Source organism: Phodopus roborovskii, unplaced genomic scaffold (genome assembly GCF_943737965.1).
Source record: "Phodopus roborovskii unplaced genomic scaffold, PHOROB, whole genome shotgun sequence".
Lineage (NCBI taxonomy): Eukaryota > Metazoa > Chordata > Mammalia > Rodentia > Cricetidae > Phodopus > Phodopus roborovskii.
Window position 1 is genome coordinate 6,632,175 of NW_026126629.1, and position 18,263 is coordinate 6,650,437.

Here is an 18,263-nt window from a genome sequence, read left to right on the forward strand (position 1 = left end):
AAGGCCAAGCTGGCAAGAGGGATAGATGCCCACCACCAAGCCTGACTGAGCTGGGTCTGGGACTCTCATGGGGGAAGAGAATCCACTACTGAGAGCTGGCCTCTAACTCCAAAGGAGTGCTATGGCACATAGGCACCCTTCTCCCCACAATAAATAAAGAAATGTTACTTTTTTCTAAAAAGAGATTTAGCGAGCATCCCCTGGAAAGCCCCCGCCTTATCCCCAGGTAAGAATGTACTGTCCAGGGCTTCTTGTCAATTTGTGAATTAAAATGTGTCCAGAACTAAAGCTGTGTAGTGTGGATGGTTTGAATATTTGGTTACCCAGGCTGGCTTTCATACAATGACCAGTAGAAGAAGTGGTGTTTGCAAAGCCTGAGAGGGTTTAAGTCCCCAGAAAGTCACCCTCTCTAGCTGGGAAACCTTCACTAAGTCACATGCTTTCTGGGTTTGTCTCCTCACTGATAAGAGAGAGGCAGCGTTGCCCCCTAAATTATAGTGCTTATTCTGGGACTCTGAGGAAAGAGATGCCAAGAATCCCAGGCAGTAGATGGTGGTTCTGCCTTTTGTAGCTCTCAGATCTGTGTCTACCTGTAACCTGAACTCCATAACCTGTGGTGCCAGTAGACAGAGACAGCCGTCCACATTTCCAAATTGCATTCATAGCTCACTTGGCATCTCAATGGACTGAGCTGTCAGACTGAACTTTACTCAGGGCTGTAGCACGATGAATACAAGACAAAGAGATAAATATTGGGGGTGCAAGCTTCACTGAAGATCAAAGAAGCAAAGCAACCAAGCCAGTAGATCTTACCTCTACCCAGCTGACATGGCAATCCTGTCTCCACGAATCCTCAGAGGCAAAAGGCTCTGAATTCCTGTCTCTTCCTCCTTACATTCCTTTCCCTGCCCAGCCATATCCTCCTGTCTTTGCCTCCCTGGTGCTGGGATTAAAGGAGTGAGCTCAGTTTACTGGTTTTATACTGATTCAATCTTGTGTAGCCCTGGGTGGTCTTGAACTCACAAAGATACATCTGCCTTTGTCTCGAGTTCTGGGATTAAAGCCACCACTGCCTGGCTTCTATGGCTAACTAGTATGGCTGCTTAGCTATTTTGATCACCAGTGGCTTTAATAAATCATAAACAGTATATCACCACACAGGGCAGCACAGTTAACCTAATTAACCAACAATTTCCTCATCCTTCCCTTGCTGCTGCATGTTCTTACCCGCCCCCCTCCTGTCCCCCCCCCCCCAAGGATGGAGTTCACTGTTCATTCCTTGAGCACCTCCTTCTTCAGCTCCCTGGCCTGTGGCACAGTGCAGCCCATTCCTAGGTGCCCTCTCTTCCTGTGAGGACGTGCCTGGGGTCCCATACGTGGTGTGTTAGACCCACAGGACCCAAGTCTCACTCATGCTGGGCAAGAACTCTATCACTGGCCCATCTTGTTTTTAATTTTGAAACTAAGTCAAGGCTGTCCTTGAATTTGCTCTGCAGCCCAGTTGTCCCTGAGTTTGTAATAATCCCCCCACCTCAGCCTCTTGAACAGATAGGATTACAGGCCTGTGTCACCCGGATTATTTAACCCATCTGCTTGTGGCAGAGACACTCTTGCTTCTACAGGAACTCCCTTCCTTGGCAGCCATCCACTGCACCCCAGAAGGACAGCCCTGCTCTTGCAGATACCTCTCCCTGAAACCTGCTTCCTTCCAGCCTCCTAGAGGGACCCTGCCCAGAGAGTGTCATACGACAGCTCCTACAGTCTCCAGTGGGCAGGATCCACAGTGTAGCGGGCTGGACTACAGTGGGGTTGTCCCCACTTTTGCACTTTAGCAGCTGTGGGCCTTAGGTGCATGTGTCTGGGTCTGCATGTCTAGTTCAGGTCCCGGGCAGCATTTCTGTCATGATGCGGATGATGCTGATGCTTTGAGTAGCCAATGGCGTTCTCATGCCCTCCTTTCTCCAGGTCATTTTCTCCACATGCAGACCCTCATGCCTTCCATTCTTTTGTTTCCCTTTCTGGCAGTAATAAGGATTGAACTAAGAGCCTCTTGCATGCTAGGCCAAGTGGTCTACCACCGAGATACTTCTACAGCCCCCCTTCTTTCTCTCCTTTTCTCCTTGACTTTTTGAGACAAGTTCTTGCTCAGATGCTCAGTCTGGGACTTCAGGCCTAGGCCATTAGGCATGGCTACCTTCCATTCTTAGACCTCTCATTTTTATTATTTATTTCTTATTGACTAATTTTGCCACATGTTTATAATATATTCTGATCTTTCTCCCATCATCTCCCACCCATCCTTGCCATCACCCTCCCTATTCCTTCCCAGACTCATGGGTTTTGGTTTTGTTTTGACCCATTCAGGTTAACCAGGGCCATCTGTGTAACCACCAAACTGGAAGTGTCCACTGGACCCTTCTGGGGTCAATCAGCACTTGATTGAAGGTTATGGTTTCCGCATGTCCTCAGTCTATCTGCAGTGGTATAGCAGCGAGGGAACCTCCCAGCTCCGTGTCTGTCCGCGCCTGATGCTGACAGACCCTGTGCAGGGGTCTTGTGCAGACCCCGTGCAGGTATCGGAAGCTTCTGTTCATGTTGATGGTGTGCACAGATGTTTATTACAGCCCTTCTCCTTATTTTCTGGCTCTTAACTTCTTCCTACCCTTTTCTTCTGCAGTGTCTCTGCAACTCACAGAGGTGACTTCTCACAACCTAGCATTCAGCTGTTACCTATTCTCAACACCTTATGTAGTCATGATTTTTCGTATCATCACTATTCACCGCAGAGGCTTCTCTGATTAAGGCTAAGAGTGGCATTAACGTTTCCTTTGACCAAACACCTCTCCTGGACTAGTTGTGATGGCTAATTTTCCTAATCAGCTTGACTGCATGGAGAATCGGTGTGAAAACCTACCTGGGGGATGGTCTGTGAAGGTGTTTGTACAAGTGTCTACTCAAGGAGGGATGTCCCACCCTGAGTGTGGGTAGCACCAATCCATGGGATGGGGTCTGGACGGAAAAGGAGAAATCAAGCTAAATGCAGACTTATCTCTCTCTGCTTCCTGACTGGGAGAGTGTCACCTCATGTTCCTGCTGCCATGCCCTTCCCCACCACGAAGGACTGTATTCCTTCTTAAATTATGAGACATAATAAATTTTCCCTGAAGTTGCTTTATCAGGTATTTTGCCATAGCAATGAGAACAGCGGCTGATAGACTCTCTCATCTCTGTCCCCTGATAAAGCAATACTCAAAGACTTTTCTACCTAGGCAGCCCCCACAGTCCAAACGTCACCATTTTTTGATCTTTATATTTTTAATTCCAAGAGTAACACACATTATATGTGTGTCTGAATATATACCACATGTGTGCAATACAGAAACTAACACTCTTCCACCTTATAAAAAGCTTGCTTTAATACTTTTCCGATTATATGTTTGTGCATGATGTGGATGTGTGGGCAATACATGCCACGGTGCATGTGAGGAGGTCAAAGGGCAGCTGCATGAAGTTGTTTCTCTCCTACATTCATGTGGATCCTGGTGATCAAAGGTTGACAGGCTGAGTTGCTTTGCTGGCCAGAAGACTTACTTTTGGTCTATTCTTTTCATATTAATTTTTAAATTTGAAATAATTTCCATGTAGGAAAAATGTAAGTGATAAGAAATACCTATATACTTAACCACAGAGTGTCAAAATAGCACACATACTGGCTTCATAACACATAAAAACAGAAAAAAGAAAACAGAACCAATTTCCCAGTGCCTCTGGCACTGGCTGCTCCTCAGGGCCCACTGCTGACGCTGACAATCATCAGGGAATGTGTATATTCTTCTTAGGCTCAGATCAGCTGCCAGGGGGGATAAAGTGGTCCTGAGCATCGAGGAGCAGGGAAGACCTGGAGTATGGCTTACTCTAGACTAGACTGTCGATGAACTAGTTCTTTTCTGAGGTTGTGATAAAACACCATGATGGAAAGCAACTGTAAGAAGAAAGGGTTTGTTTGGGCATGAAGTTCCAGAGGAGGAGTTAGCACAGCAGGGAAGGCATGGTGTGGCAGCAGAGGTAGGAACAGATCACATTTCACAGGCAGAGAAAGGCCAGGAAGCAGCGTGGTTATACACCCTCAAAGCCTGTCCCCAGGCTGTACTTCCTCCTTCAAGACAACCCCCCTCTAGATTCCATAACACCACAAACACTATAAACAGTGCCACCAACAGGTGAACAGGCATCCAAAGACCTTCAAACCACCACAGTCCCTTGGGATTTTTTTCTCCTCATCCTCAGTTCTGCTCTCGATCTCCACTTGTTACATCTTCCCACACCCCTCAGAGCATTACTTCTACTGGTGGCCATCTATATTTTCATCAGGATTACAGAATATCTGAGGAATAAACATTTTGGGCTGGGTGGCAGAACGAGTTCCATCCCCAGCCCCAATTAGGAAGTGTTAAAATGCCACCCGAGTGTTCCAGGCAGGATGGGTGGTAAACCACGTGTTTGCCTGCAAGACTTGTTCCGGTCTTCCCTTCCATCCACACACTCTAATTCTCCAGCAGTTTTTCTTTCTGGGACACATCTATCCCTTCTCACTAGGACCCCAAAAGGCCTTTCTGAGGAGGTGGGGCCATACCCAGTGACTGCCCCTTCCGCGTGGTGTGCACCCAGGCGCTCTCAAGCTCAGCACACTGAAAACTGAGCAGGATTTTTCTTGTTGCTCAGTCTCACTTTTGCCCTCAGTGGCATGCTCCCTGCTGGAACAGACACACATGTAATTACAGAGAAGTGAAAAAGAGAGCTAAGGCTGAGACCTAGTTTGCCCTCTCCCCTTCATCAGAATCCTCTTCCATACTTCAATTGGTTATTTCTGTGCAATCAACCCACTCCAAATGGCTCGAGATGATACCACTTAGTGTAAGAACGGGGACACTTTCCCTGGTCCTGGAGAGGTGTGCACCTGCCATGTGGTAGGTGACTGATTGGTAGTGGCTGGTCTTTCCACACTGGCACATTGATTGGTTTAGAATTAGTTCTCCATGTGGCTTCTCATCTTCTAGTAGGCTGATCTGGGTTCACTCTCAGGTCAGGAGTCTTTAAAATGGGGACGTGTGCAACCCTAGAAACCAGGGCTGGAGATGGGCATGTGCTATTTCCACCAATTTGCTGGTCAAAGCAGCTCAGCATAACCCAACTCCTGGGTCAGGGCAGAACATGATCTCTTCATGGGAGGCTCTAGCAAACATGGAGGTATTGAGAAGAACCAGGGACTAAGACCACTTCTTTTTGTGCAGTCAAATACCAGAGGGCACTAGGAAGCAGTTTCGTCTTAGTTATGGTTTCTATTGCTGAGATTAAACACCAAAGGCAAAGCGACTTGGATAGGAAAAGGTTTATTTCACTTTATAGCTTGTAGTCTATCATCCAGGGAAGTCAAGGCAAGAACCTCGCAGTCAGGAAGGAATCCGGGGGCAGGAACGTGAAGCAGAGACCATGGAGGGATGCTGCTTCCTGGCTTGTTCTTCACGGCTTACTGAGCCTGCTTCCTTATACCATCCAAGACTATCGGCACAGGGGTCCATTGCCTAAAGGGAGCTAGGCTCTCTCACATCAATCATTAATCAAGAAAACACACCTCACACTTGCCCATGGGCCTATCAATGTGGCATTCCCCTCCCAATCAAGGTTCCCTCTTCTCAAATGACTCTAGTTGGTGTCAAGTTGGCATAAAACTAGTCAGCACAATATTCTAGCTTGGTGGCCCATGTGCTCAGTAACTCCTATGGTTCTGTTTATAAGAGGGTGTGTAGTAGATCCACCTTAACATGCAATCCACCTGTGATCTGCTGGAGCATGGTGGGTGAAGGAGAGAGGGTAGGGATGGGGCAGGCAGAGGGTGGTGGTGGTGAGGAGATCCATCCTCTGGACCCAGGGCTGCAGGATTTCCATTACATAGGGCAGCAACAGGTGTCCAGGAAGAAGTCCAGTGAGGGTCCAGCATCAATGGTGTAACAGAGACGTACGTGTGTGTGTGTGTGTGTGTGTGTGTGTGTGTGTGTCTCGAACCAGACCAAGGATTCTTTGCAGTAAATGCCTTCAAGTAAAAATGTATGGTATGTGTGACTTACTGTGTCACATTACAGCTGCTATGAGATTTTCCCCTTCTTTTTTCCCTCTTAAATTTTATTTATTTTTTTGGGGGGGGAGGGAGACAGATGGGTGTGATTGGGAGTCATGATGTGAAAGACACAAAGAATAAATGAAAGAAAGTTAAAAAAATAAGAGGGTGGGTAGGATTGTTTATAGATTTTTGTCTTGGAATTATAGTTCTCTATTCTTTTCCCATCAAAAACACTCTCAAATTCTCAGCACAAATAACATTATCATTCTGAAAAAAATAATCTCATTCTTTAAAAAAATGTTGACTTTTTCTTCATCCTTCTTGTTTCCATTTGTGATTTCCCTGTCCCTGCTGACCTAGTGTTCCCTCTGTGATCTCTCTCTTACTCCTGGCTAAGCACATTTAAACACGTATGTTTTGAGAATTTCACACGCGTGTTGAACTCATTTCCATCTCATACTCCTCTTTCTCCAAATATTCCCCACACCATCCTACTCGCTCTCAACCTCGTGAGCGTTTCCTTATTACTGTTTTACACACTCACCCTACTGAGTGTGTGTAGGTGTCTAGGATGACCACTTGGAACAGATAATCTATCAGGGAACGCACCCCTGAAAACTCATTCCCCTCTCTCAGTAGCCATTGACTGTCTGTAGCTCTTCACCTAGGGGTGGGGTCTTCTGAGAACCCCTATCTATTCTGGGTCCTCCATGATCTCTTAACCCATAAAACAAGCCAAGTATAAATTATAAAAAACTGGGAGGTGAATTTATCATTTTTTTTTTTTTTTTTTTTTTTTGAGACAGGGTTTCTCTGCGTAGCCCTAGCTGTCCTGGAATTCACTCTGTAGATCAGGCTAGCCTCCAACTCATAGAAATCCATCTGCCTCTGCCTCCCTAATACTGGGATTAAAGGCATGTGTCACTACTGCCCAGTTGAACTTGAACTTATCAGTTTTAAAGTTATTTTTGTAGTACCCAATTATATAATATTATATATATATATATATGTATGTATATATTTATAATCCCACCTTTAACTCAAATTCATTTTATGTAAGCTTTGACATATTAAAAATATTTGAAATATTAAAAATAATTGCTTTCATTTTTTTTTATTTTTTCATACATGGTCTTTCCCTGGCCTCAGACACATTAATTTTGTTACTTAGCAAACTAGTTCTAGGATTTACAAGTGTGAGTCACTATGGCCAGCTAAAAATGATTTTCAAATAAACCAAATTTCCTCTCACATATAACTACTGAAAAAAAAAAACCCCTCAAGCAATAATGAAATACTACCCATTTACCCCAGATCCCACAATCTAAATCTGGCCTTGTAAGGCCACTGTGATACACCAAGAACATGGGCGTGGGTGCTGGAGGGCTGGCTGAGGTGTAAAGTGCATTTTCTGCACTTTCAGAAGACTCCAAAGGTGGTTCATAACTGCCTGTAACTCCAGCTCCATGGGACCATTGCCTTCTTCTGGTCTCTATGGACAACCCCCTCCACAACACACATATATACACTCACACACACCATACATACATACTCACACACTCATACATGAGACACAATAACCAGATTTGGGGATATTTGGGGATTCTTTGGAATGGGCATGTGCTTTACAGCTAAAGAAAAGTGCAGCATCATGCTTGGGTTTTGAATAAATTCCTCACACACGTTGCAGCAAATGGGGGCTCTATGTCTCAGAGCAGCTTCTGGGTATTCTCATCAGAAGTCTTGTAACTGTCTTGGCTGCTCAGAGCTTATAAATCACAGTGCTTGGGGACTGTGGTGGCATGCAGCAGGAGGTCAGCACTGTCACAGTTCATGGTGACCACCTCTTTCATTTATTAGTTTGTCGTTCCGAGAGGACAAGAACAGGCTCATCTTACTTCTAGGCAATTTCAGCACGGAGGCTGGCGGCTGTCCCAGAACACCATGACCTTTCTCTGCCCTGGTGCTGTTCCTGCACCCAGGATTAAGGAGGCTCCTGTTGCATTTTCTGTGCTCCGAGACAACTTGTGGAAGGCATCTGCCATTCTGCCTTTAGAGATGATGGACTATTTTAGGAGAATCCAAGGTGTGATTGCTGTTACAAACTCTGACCTCTACCTAACTTTTAAAGATAGATGTGATGCTATTGTTGAGTGGGATTAGAGGTTGTTACACAGTACCAAAAGCTGCCAGTTTATTGGGGAAGGTTTCCCTCAACCTCGCTGCATAATTAGCACTAAAAACCCCGAGATAGGGCTATATTAGTCAGGGTTCTCTAGAATAACAGAATTTATAGAATCAATCTATATATGGATTTATCAGAATGATTTACAAGATGCAGTCCAGATAATCCAACAATATCTGCCTATGAATGGAAGGTTCAAGAATCCAATGAGGCTGGTGTTCAATATACACGGGAATCTTGAATAAGTATGCTCTAACACCAGTGAAGGAATGCACTTGCTAGCAAGGTAACAGCAAGCAGGCAAAGAGAGAAGCTTCCTTCTTCCATGTCCTTATATAGGCTTCCAGCAGGAGGTCTGGCCCAGATTCGGGGTAGGTCTTTCTACCTCAAAGGATCTGGATTAAAGGTGTGTGTCTTCCCACCTCAAAGATCCAGATTAGAAGTGGATCTTCCCATTTCAAATTACACACAAATCTCTCACGTGTGTACCTCCATTTGGAGGTTTTAGTTAATTCCAGACGTAGTCAAGTTTTCGACCAAGAATGACCATGACAAGAGAGTTCTGAAATGGTTTGGGTTGGTTGTGTTGACCATGTGGAGTTATTTATAAACAGGTGAGAGAATGCCTTTCTGTTTTTCATAAATAAACCCTCAAAAAGGCAGGTTATGCTTTGAATTACTCATTCACAGAAAAGCACACACAGCTTCAGTAATGTCTGCAATATCAGACATTGGTTTAATCCCCTCACCTGACTTCAGTACTAGGAATCCAGCCACAGCCCGGTGGCATGTGCTTAGAATCAGAATGTGAGGGTAGCCTGGCAACTTAGCTGGTCCCCATCTTAGAACAGAAAACACAAAAGGGTTGGGGGTTGTCCTGGTTACTTTCTTTGTTGTTAACTTAATATTGGCTAGGGCTTGGGTCATCTGAGAAGAGGGACCTCAGCTGTGAACTTACCTCCATAGGACTGCCCTACAAATGCTGGGTGGGGTTTTTTTTTTTTTTTTTTTTGATTGAAAATACATTTCTTCATACAATATACTCTAATCATGGTTTCCTGTCCCCCATCTCCCCCCAGATCTTCCCCACACATCCCACTCCACACCTTTTTTCTCTTTCTTTAGAAAAAACAGGCAAATAAAACCAACAAACAAACCAGAATTGAACAAAACAAAAACGACAAAAATATAAGAAACACATACACACACAAAAAAACATAAAAAGTAAATTGGAAAACAACATACAAGCAAAAGAGTAGTAAGGGTAAAAAGAAAAATACCTAAGCAAAGCAGTATGAGAGAAAAATCTACAAAAATAGCATTGAGTTCGTTTTTGTGTTGACCATCTACTGCTGGGTTGTATGGGTTAATATACTCAGTGAGACTCCTTTGGGGAAAACTAAGTTTTGCTTTGCAATCATTCGATACTTGGAGTTAGCTTCTTGGTTAGGGATGAGTCCATGTCTACTTCCCCCTCTCAATATTGGGGCACCATCTGGCTTGAACCTGTTCAGGCCCTTGTGCATGCTGCCGCAGTCGCTGTGAGTTCATGTGTGTCAGTCCTATTGTGTCTGGAAGATACTGTTTCCCCTCTGGCTTATAATCTGCCTCCTCTTCGCAGAGTTCCCTGAGCCCTGAGGGAAGGGTTTAGTGAAGATTCACTTTCTTGACTGATGATTGATGTGGCTGGGCCGGCTGACTGTGGGCAGTGCTATCCCTGGGAGAGTGGCACTGGGCTATATAAGAAAACAAACTGAGCAAGCCAGGGGCAAGGCAGTAAGCAGTGTCCGTCTACGGCCTTTGCTTCAGTTCCTGCCTCCAGTTCCTGCTCTACCTTCCCTTCATGTAAGCCACATGATGAAATGAACTCCTTCCTCTCCAAGTTGCTTTTGGTCATGGTGTTTTACCACAGCCATAGAAACCTAGGACCAGGATGCTGCTCAGTAGTAGGTGCTTGCCTGGCATGTGTGAGTGTCTAGGTCTAACATACAGATTTCAAGATGTACTATTTCTGCAATGATACCCTCGATAAATTCCCACAGGACAGATGTGAAGAATGGTCTGTTAATTTGCAGTTTGTCCACACATCAAGGGAATAATCTTCTGAATGATTAAGATCAATAAATACCTCAAACTAAGTTGTCAATGACTGATGGTTTTGCCTCACTGAGCATCTGCCAACATTGTCATGTAACAGATCTATAAAACTAGTGGTTTGTTTGGAAAATTTAGCAGATTTAGGGTACAAAACTATCCTTACATTTTTGAGATATAATGTCCATATGTTTTTTTTTTTCAAGACTGTTTAGTACTTTGGGTGCTTAATTCCTCCTAAATTTCATTTTATGAGCCATTCCCAAAGTTTACTGGGATTGCATTACCTATTGTGAATACATTACAATAGATTACCTGGAGTTCAGACCTAATGGCATCTACTAGGAGTCTGTGGGTATCTCTGGAATCTCTCTAGCTTTTCCATGTTGAAGGCAAAGCAGATGTGTTTGACTCACGGAGAAGAGAAATGTTTTATAGTCTCTTCATATCTGCATAAAACTAAAAATGGTTTCTAGACAAGCAAACACATTTGGGACAGGATTTCCTATGAGAAATGTTTCAATCTCTGCCTCTGAAATAATATTCTTTTTCTTATAAAAGTATTTTTTTTTTTTTTACTTGTTTGTGTGTATGTGGCAAGTTTTGGGTACCCACAGACGTCAGAAGAGAGAGGGAGTTAGGTCCCTTGGGGTTGGAGTTCTAGTCAGTTGTGCACTGGATCAAGGTTCTAGGAACAGAATCGGGGTCTTATGCCGCACCCCTCTCTTAAGCACGAAGCCATTCTGCAGCCTCAACAGGCACTGTCAAGTAACGTGAGGCAGAGCAGGTAGGAAGCAGAGTGCTGTGCTGATGCATTATTTAGACTATGTGCCAAATGGAGCTGGCATTTTCAAAGACAGGTGAGTGGCGTGAGTACTGTGTGTGCAAGCCATAGCAGCCAAAGTCTGCTGCAATCAGTCTAAAAATCCAGTAAGACAAACTTTACAGTTCAATGTTTCCATGCCCAAGTTTTTAAATCTAAAGTAAAAATAAACATGCATGGAGAATTTGCAGAACAATAACTCTTTCTTGGCAATTGAAAAAAAAATTATTCTTGTAGTATGTTAATTGTAAGTGCTTGGTAGTAAGGAAGGGGCTGACAGTCACTTGGCCCCTTCCCGTGACATGGTCCGTATCAGGGACTGGCAAGCGCATGAGCCACACCTGAGTCCTGCTGCTGGGCAAAGGTCTAATGGAGCTGGGGAGCCCACTGAGGCCCCTTTTGCTAGTCACAGAAGTGACACAGTTCAGCAGAGATCAGAGTTCTGGGATTCTGGGAAAGGCTTTTAATAAGGCAGGCTCAAATCATTAGGAAAAATCGACAAAGAGGGGCTAGAGATGTGGTTCAGCGGTTAAGAGTGCTTGCTGCTGCTCCCAGCAGCCATAGTGGGCAGCTCCCAACTGTCTGCAACTCCAGCAATCTAACACCTTCTTCCAGCCTTGGTGGGACCCTGCAGACATGTGACATACGGACACATAAATAGAAACGAGTCTTTAAAAATACCCACAGGCACTTTGGTTTAAAAGTACCATTCTGAGGGGCTGGACAGAGCTCTCAGTGGCTAAGAGCACTGGTTTCTTTCTTTCTTTTTTTCTTTTTTTTTTAAAGAACCCAGGTCCTATTCCCAGCCACCACCTGGCGGCTGTCAATAAGTTCCAGGGGACCTGATGCCCTTCCCTGACTCCAGGGCACTGCGTGTACTCTGTGCACAGCCACACATGCAGGTCAAACACCCATATACATAAAATAAATCTTAAAAATTCTCATTCCAAATACTTAAATTTACTTAAAAACGCTTAACCACTTAAAACTAGCAAAACCACCAGGCATTGGTGGTGCACACCTTTAATTCCCAGCACTCAGGAGGCAGAGGCAGGCAGATCTCTGTGAGTTTGAGGCCAGGTTGAGCGAGTTCCACGACAGCTAGGGCTGTTACTCAGAAAAACTCTGTCTCAAAACAAAAACAAAAACAAACAAACAAACAAACAACAACAACAACAAAACAAATCGCAAAAAACAAACTAGCAAAACCAGCATATTTTAAGTCAGATATTTAAAACACTGGAGTAGTCAGAGGTGTATGGCTTCATAAGTTATACCACTTAGTGGTGAAGATGTTAGTTAATGGAGTGTACTGATGGGTCAAAGTTCCAATAGAAGAGCCTGAACATCACTTGCAAAGCAGTGCTAAACCAGCATGGTCACTGCTCCCTCCATCTCTGGCAGCATGCTGACACTACCTGAAGGTGGAGGCACTGTGCATGCCACTGACTGTGTGACCATGACTCACACAGGAGGCTTTGCTGTCACCAAAATTATGGGGGAAAAGGCAGAACAAAAGACGGCCACACAGCAAGCACGGGCCATGCTAGGAAAAAGAAAACGATGACCGCGAAAGTGACTGGGCACAGCCATCAGCTTAAACTGCGCGTTCACAAGCAGGCTATTATTAGAGTCACATTGTTACTGTTGAATGGAGATGGTTGTAACAGAAAAGACGGAGGGCTGATGTATAAAATGACCATGAAATCACCAGGCAGCTGGAGAGATCCCACATGCTAATAAGCAGCTCCACTACAAAGAACCTCTGCGGTCTGAGGTAAAGGAGCAGACAGAAAACTAATGGATTGAGAAGAGGCAGGCCTCAGAGCATGTGCGGCTGCGTAGGTCAGGAGCACACAGAGCAGAGGCCGGTGCAGAAGGGCATTGATCCGCCACAGTGATTTATTGAGGCATTAATAATACAAGTGTACATCAACTGATCCACAGTCAAAAGTGGCAGGTCCCTAAGAAATTTACAAGCACTTAAGTAAATCAAAATACATATTATTTTGTTCAGTCTAACAGTCTTCTGCGTGGGGTACAGAAGTCTTGTGATAAACAGGGTCTCAGTAATGCACAGTGATTCTGATTGGACCTTTTGTACAAAACCTTGTTCCCAGTAGCATGCACCCACCAATAAAGACTTCAGTACAAAAAAATCAACCCTAAGCACTACAGTTAAGTAGAAACGAGATGGAATTCTGAATGTGTTTTTCTGAAGAGCACGTAAAGGGGGAAAAGATAGAATAAAACAACAACAAAAGAAAACCCGAAACCACACAGTAACACAAAGCTTTGTATGAAAGCTCTTACTAGCACAGATCCAACATGGGTTGCACTTAAAACAGAAGCTCCCATCCACACCGCAGTGGGGGGAATCCCGAATCTTTCAAGTTAACAGAAATTGAAAAGGGCATAAAAGGGAGAAGAGAGGGGCAGAGCGAAGGGGAGGAGGCTGAGGGTAGGAAGGAGGAGGGACAAATGACATACCATCACAAAACAGTTCAAAATTTAATAAAAACAGGAAACAGAATGGAGGTCTGGAGGGGCAGGTGGGCTACTGATGCACTTGGTGAATGTGCTTGCACACAGCTGGTACACGTAGGCCCCTAGGTGGCGTACCGCTTGGTCCACTGTCTGGCCATCCGGTCGTGCTCCGCTCTGTTGGTCATGTACTGTGTGGCAATACTGCCCACCAGAGGGTCGGCTGTAAGAGAAGCAGAGCCAGGAGTCAGTAAACAGCAGCGCTCTCTCCAGGTGACATCAGGGAGGAGTGCCCTGGAAGGTGGTGGTGGCCCAAGTCTAGGGTGCAGAAGCAGCTTTAACACCCACACTGGAGCTTCTCCACAGGGCCATGAGTCACTGTTACCGATGCCTCCTGCCCTAGTGCTTGACAGGCTTCACTTTTTCTCCCTGCCCTCAGCACACGCGTCCCAGGCTGCTCCCCTGGACTGTGGGAGGGGAGATTTCTTGGGAGGAGACTCAGACAGCTTGGCCGCCTTGATGTGGTGTTTCCAGCACAGCAGTGGCTCTGGGTTGGACCCTGCCTTACCTGTGCTAAAGTGTGGTCACAGCCAAGTGGAACATGCTTGCCTCAAACAAAGCAGGAGGAAGAATGCCTCCTTTCTCCTCCAATCAGATTTCACATGGCTCATTATCCTAGAAATACTGGCAACTGCTTAACAAACTCACTGCAGAGATCTCACAGGGCTGACAGGAGGAGGGAGAAAGAGGAGGGCTCGGAGCCAGTGGGCTGTTCTTGGCCACAGGGCGCAGGGACAGGAGCCATAGTGTTTATAGGGGGGGAAAAAGGTCAAGTTTTAAAACATCAAAGGCTTTTCCGGAGAGCCTATCTTCTACCCAGTTCATCCCAATTCTCTAATTTTCCTTTCCCTTGAATTTTATTTCCCTTATATCTGGTGTTGAAAATGTGGGTTTAGCCTAGCAGCTGCTACCTGAAAAGGGACTAAAAGGGGGATGGCAGCAAGAGCAAATGCTAACTACAAAGTGGAGGGCGTGGAAGACATCTGTGGTCAACACCGGGTGAGCTAGCAGGGCAGATGCCACTTGAGGACCAGGTCTCAGCCCTAAGCTCTGAAAGCCACCACGAAGACCCTGCCCCGTTAATCTTGCTATAATTACCCTAGGGAGAGATGGGTCCCAGCGTTCACAGAAGTCTCGGGGTTGGCTCTGCTCTTCTGTGCCCCCTCCTTGCTCTCACATCACACAGTCTAGAACAGCAAGGTGGGGCAGACTGGCCACTGTTCTGATGGAAGCTCCATCTCAATGCCTTCCCAAATCTCTCTCCCCAAACCGTGCCCAGCTCCAGAAAGACCTTTCCCTCCATGCTGGCCAGTGCAAAGGAGAAACTGATGGGAAGTGATTCCTTTCTCACGGAGACTCATGCAGAGCGGGTACAGATTTTGGATCCAGACTACTGAGGACTCTAGCTGAGTTCTACCTCTTCCCAGATTGCCATGCGCAGATCACTCTGCCTCTCTATGCCTACCTGTCCCCGACTGCAAGATGATGACAGCAGTAGTACCCACTCCACAGTTAAGCATAAAATGAGGTAACCCTCACAAAGCAAGCAAAACTGCCTGACACTGAGTGAAGAAGACAGGCAGATACCTCTTGTACACATCTCTACAAAATAGCAATCAGGGGCTGGTGAGAGGGCTCAGTGGGGAAAGGTGACTGCTACCAAGCCTGACTCCCTGAGTTGGATCCCAGGTTCCACATGGCGACAGGATCCCACAAAGCTCTCCTCTGACTTCCACAGAGCACCCCTTCCCGTGAAATAAATAAAATGTAGTAATATGTTATTTTCCCAGATATAATCCAAAGTTGGTATAGCTTCCAAGACCTACAGTTTTCCTATCACTTCCAGTGTAAGGACCCCCGACTCCTCCACAGCCTGCTACCTCTTCTGAGGTTGGCGCTTACTGCATCTGTCATGAAGCATCTTTTGACATTTAGCTCAGTACAACTTCTTTGGGAGCACCTCTAAGTCTTGCCTGCCCGTATCTGACTTGGCTCCCCACTGCTGTAAAGCGGCACATTAAATACTTCCTTTCAGTAGCCTGTACTTATCTATACTCCCACTGCCCACACAGAACACGCATGCATCAAGCTGCTGTTTCCTACGCCACTCCTGTGTGCTGAGCACTGGACAAACAGAACTAAACAGTGGGTAACACTGCCACACAAGTGTGGGATGTGAGTTCAGGTCCTAAAACCCAAATTAATGCTCAACATAGTGTCCAGTAATTTGCAATCCCAGAAGTCTAACAGCAAGATTCAAGGAGAAAGCAGGAGAATTACCAGAAAACAGGAGGCTCACGGGCCGGCCATCCTGGCATGCACAGTAGAGAGCTTGCCTGGCATACACAGTGTGGAGCTAGCCTGGCATACACAGTGTGGAGCTAGCCTGGCATACACAGTGTGGAGCTAGCCTGGCATAGTGGAGAGTTAGCCTGGCATACACAGTGTGGAGCTAGCCTGGCATACACAGTGTGGAGCTAGCCTGGCATACACAGTGGAGAGCTAGCCTGGCATGCACAGTGTGGAGCTAGCCTGGCATACACAGTGGAGAGCTAGCCTGGCATGCACAGTGTGGAGCTAGCCTGGCATACACAGTGTGGAGCTAGCCTGGCATACACAGTGGAGAGCTAGCCTGGCATACACAGTGTGGAGCTAGCCTGGCATACACAGTGGAGGGCAATGTGAGGCCTTGTCTCAAACAAGGCGTGAAGTGAAGAACACATCTAAGACAGTCCTATGACCTCCACAGAAAAGGAAGCATCTACGCAGACTTCCTTCAAGCCAGGGACAGTGACGTGGCAGTTCTTCTGTACCCAATTCTTTTATTATTTCTGCACTGTGGCTTCCGTCCTGTCACTAGAGCACTATGCCTATTGCTTCCTCAGCTGTCCTCACCTGTGCAGTCAACATTTTGCTTTGTTTTTCAGTTCCCACTGAGATGTAAGCTTTGTGTGGACAGACTGACAGAAAAAGAGTTCACATTTGTTTCTTACACAGAACTTTCCTTCCCATGGTTCAGTCTAACCTGGTTCTAGTTTGTTTAAAGCTTTCATAAAATTAACTAGTAATAGGTATGCACCATAATAAATTTAAACAGGAAGAAATATGAAGTAAAATGCCTCACCCTCCTGTCTCAGCAGATTGGTGTTTAGCCCCATGCTCAGAAGCTTCTCTTTTCCTTTGTAGTGGGGTGCTGGAGCTGTGTCTCTCAGATGGTACCCACAGATCAAGCCTGTCATCTTTAACAACCACAGGCATACTCCTCCTCATTGTTAACATTTGTTTTCCCATTTTCCCAGTGGTCACACTTGATTTGGTTTGCCACAAGAACTACTTGGCACACAGGTAGCCGAGGCAGGAGGAGCATAAATTTGAGATTTCCCTGGGTTATAGAAGCAAGACTGTCTCAAAAAATCAAACACATAAACAAATACAAAAAGACGCTCTTCTAGCCTGGAGTAGATAATGAGGGTCCCCGGAAGGAAGACATGTCCAAGACATACTGTGGGACCAGAGGGTGAACATTTTAAACTTTGGGCAAATATTGTCCAAAGAAAATGTGTTCTTTCTGAACACTCTCACCAACTATTACTAATTACTAATTTTTCCCATTCAAACAAAAACAAAGCACCTGTCCTTGATATCTTTGTGTTTGACCCATGCTGAGCAAGACCTAACTCTCTTGGCATCTGTTCATCATTTGCATTTCTGTGGGCTGTGTCCTATGTCCTTTTATGAAGTTTCACACTACATTCAAAAAGGACTGAAGTTCAGCTTTGGGCTTTGCCAGTGTCTGCTTCAGCCTTTGGAAGACTCAAAAGCAACATGTCTCCTCCAGTTCTGACTTTCCTGAGTGCCAGGATCACACTGGTCACTGTCACATCTAATAAACACACACTACTTTTTAATAGTGGTAAGTGTCCTAAGTGGGACATGGGGCTGAAAACTGTTTTGTAGCCAAAGATAAGACAGAACACACAAGGGGAAGGCTTGCAACTATCTTCCTTTGTTCTTGTCATACCTGGTGCTGGAGATTGGAGCCAAGGCCTTGTTCGTGCCTGGCAAACAGTCTACACTGCAGCTTGGAACTGCTTATACTCGTATTTACACGAATGCTCATGTGAGCAGGAAGAGTAGCTGGCCTGAATTCAAAAAGACTTGTGAACAACACAGGTCTTGCTAGTGTCTGCTGTTGGTTCTAACGGTCACAGAAAGGGCTTGCTAATGACCAAGGGCAGCTGGCTGGAAGTCACACCTCCAATGACTGGAAAAGGATGCAGAAATGTTAGGACAAAAGCTGGAGCTTCAGTGTGTGGAAGCCCTCACCTTCCTGTCACTATTGGAATAGAAGAAAAAGCTCGTTGACTGCACCGCACCATCGTCACCCATAGGACCCTGTATTGGCACACATGGACCCAACATATGTACTCCTCATCAGCTGGAAATCAGTTTCTGGTTATGTATGTAGAGGGGCTGTGCAGCAGTGCTAAGAAATTATA

General features: G+C 45.5%; 1 protein-coding gene across 1 annotated transcript in view; it reads right to left on the minus strand.

Annotated features, from left to right (window-relative positions):
• Window positions 1–13,707: 13,707 nt before the first annotated feature.
• Window positions 13,708–18,263, minus strand: part of LOC127238251 (ubiquitin-conjugating enzyme E2 E2) — a 280,453-nt gene continuing 275,897 nt past the window's right edge. Inside the window, exon 6 of the mRNA XM_051206787.1 lies at window positions 13,708–13,927. Within this exon, the coding sequence (XP_051062744.1) occupies window positions 13,830–13,927 (98 nt within the window). The 3' untranslated portion in view covers window positions 13,708–13,829. The remainder of the gene's footprint in view (window positions 13,928–18,263) is intronic.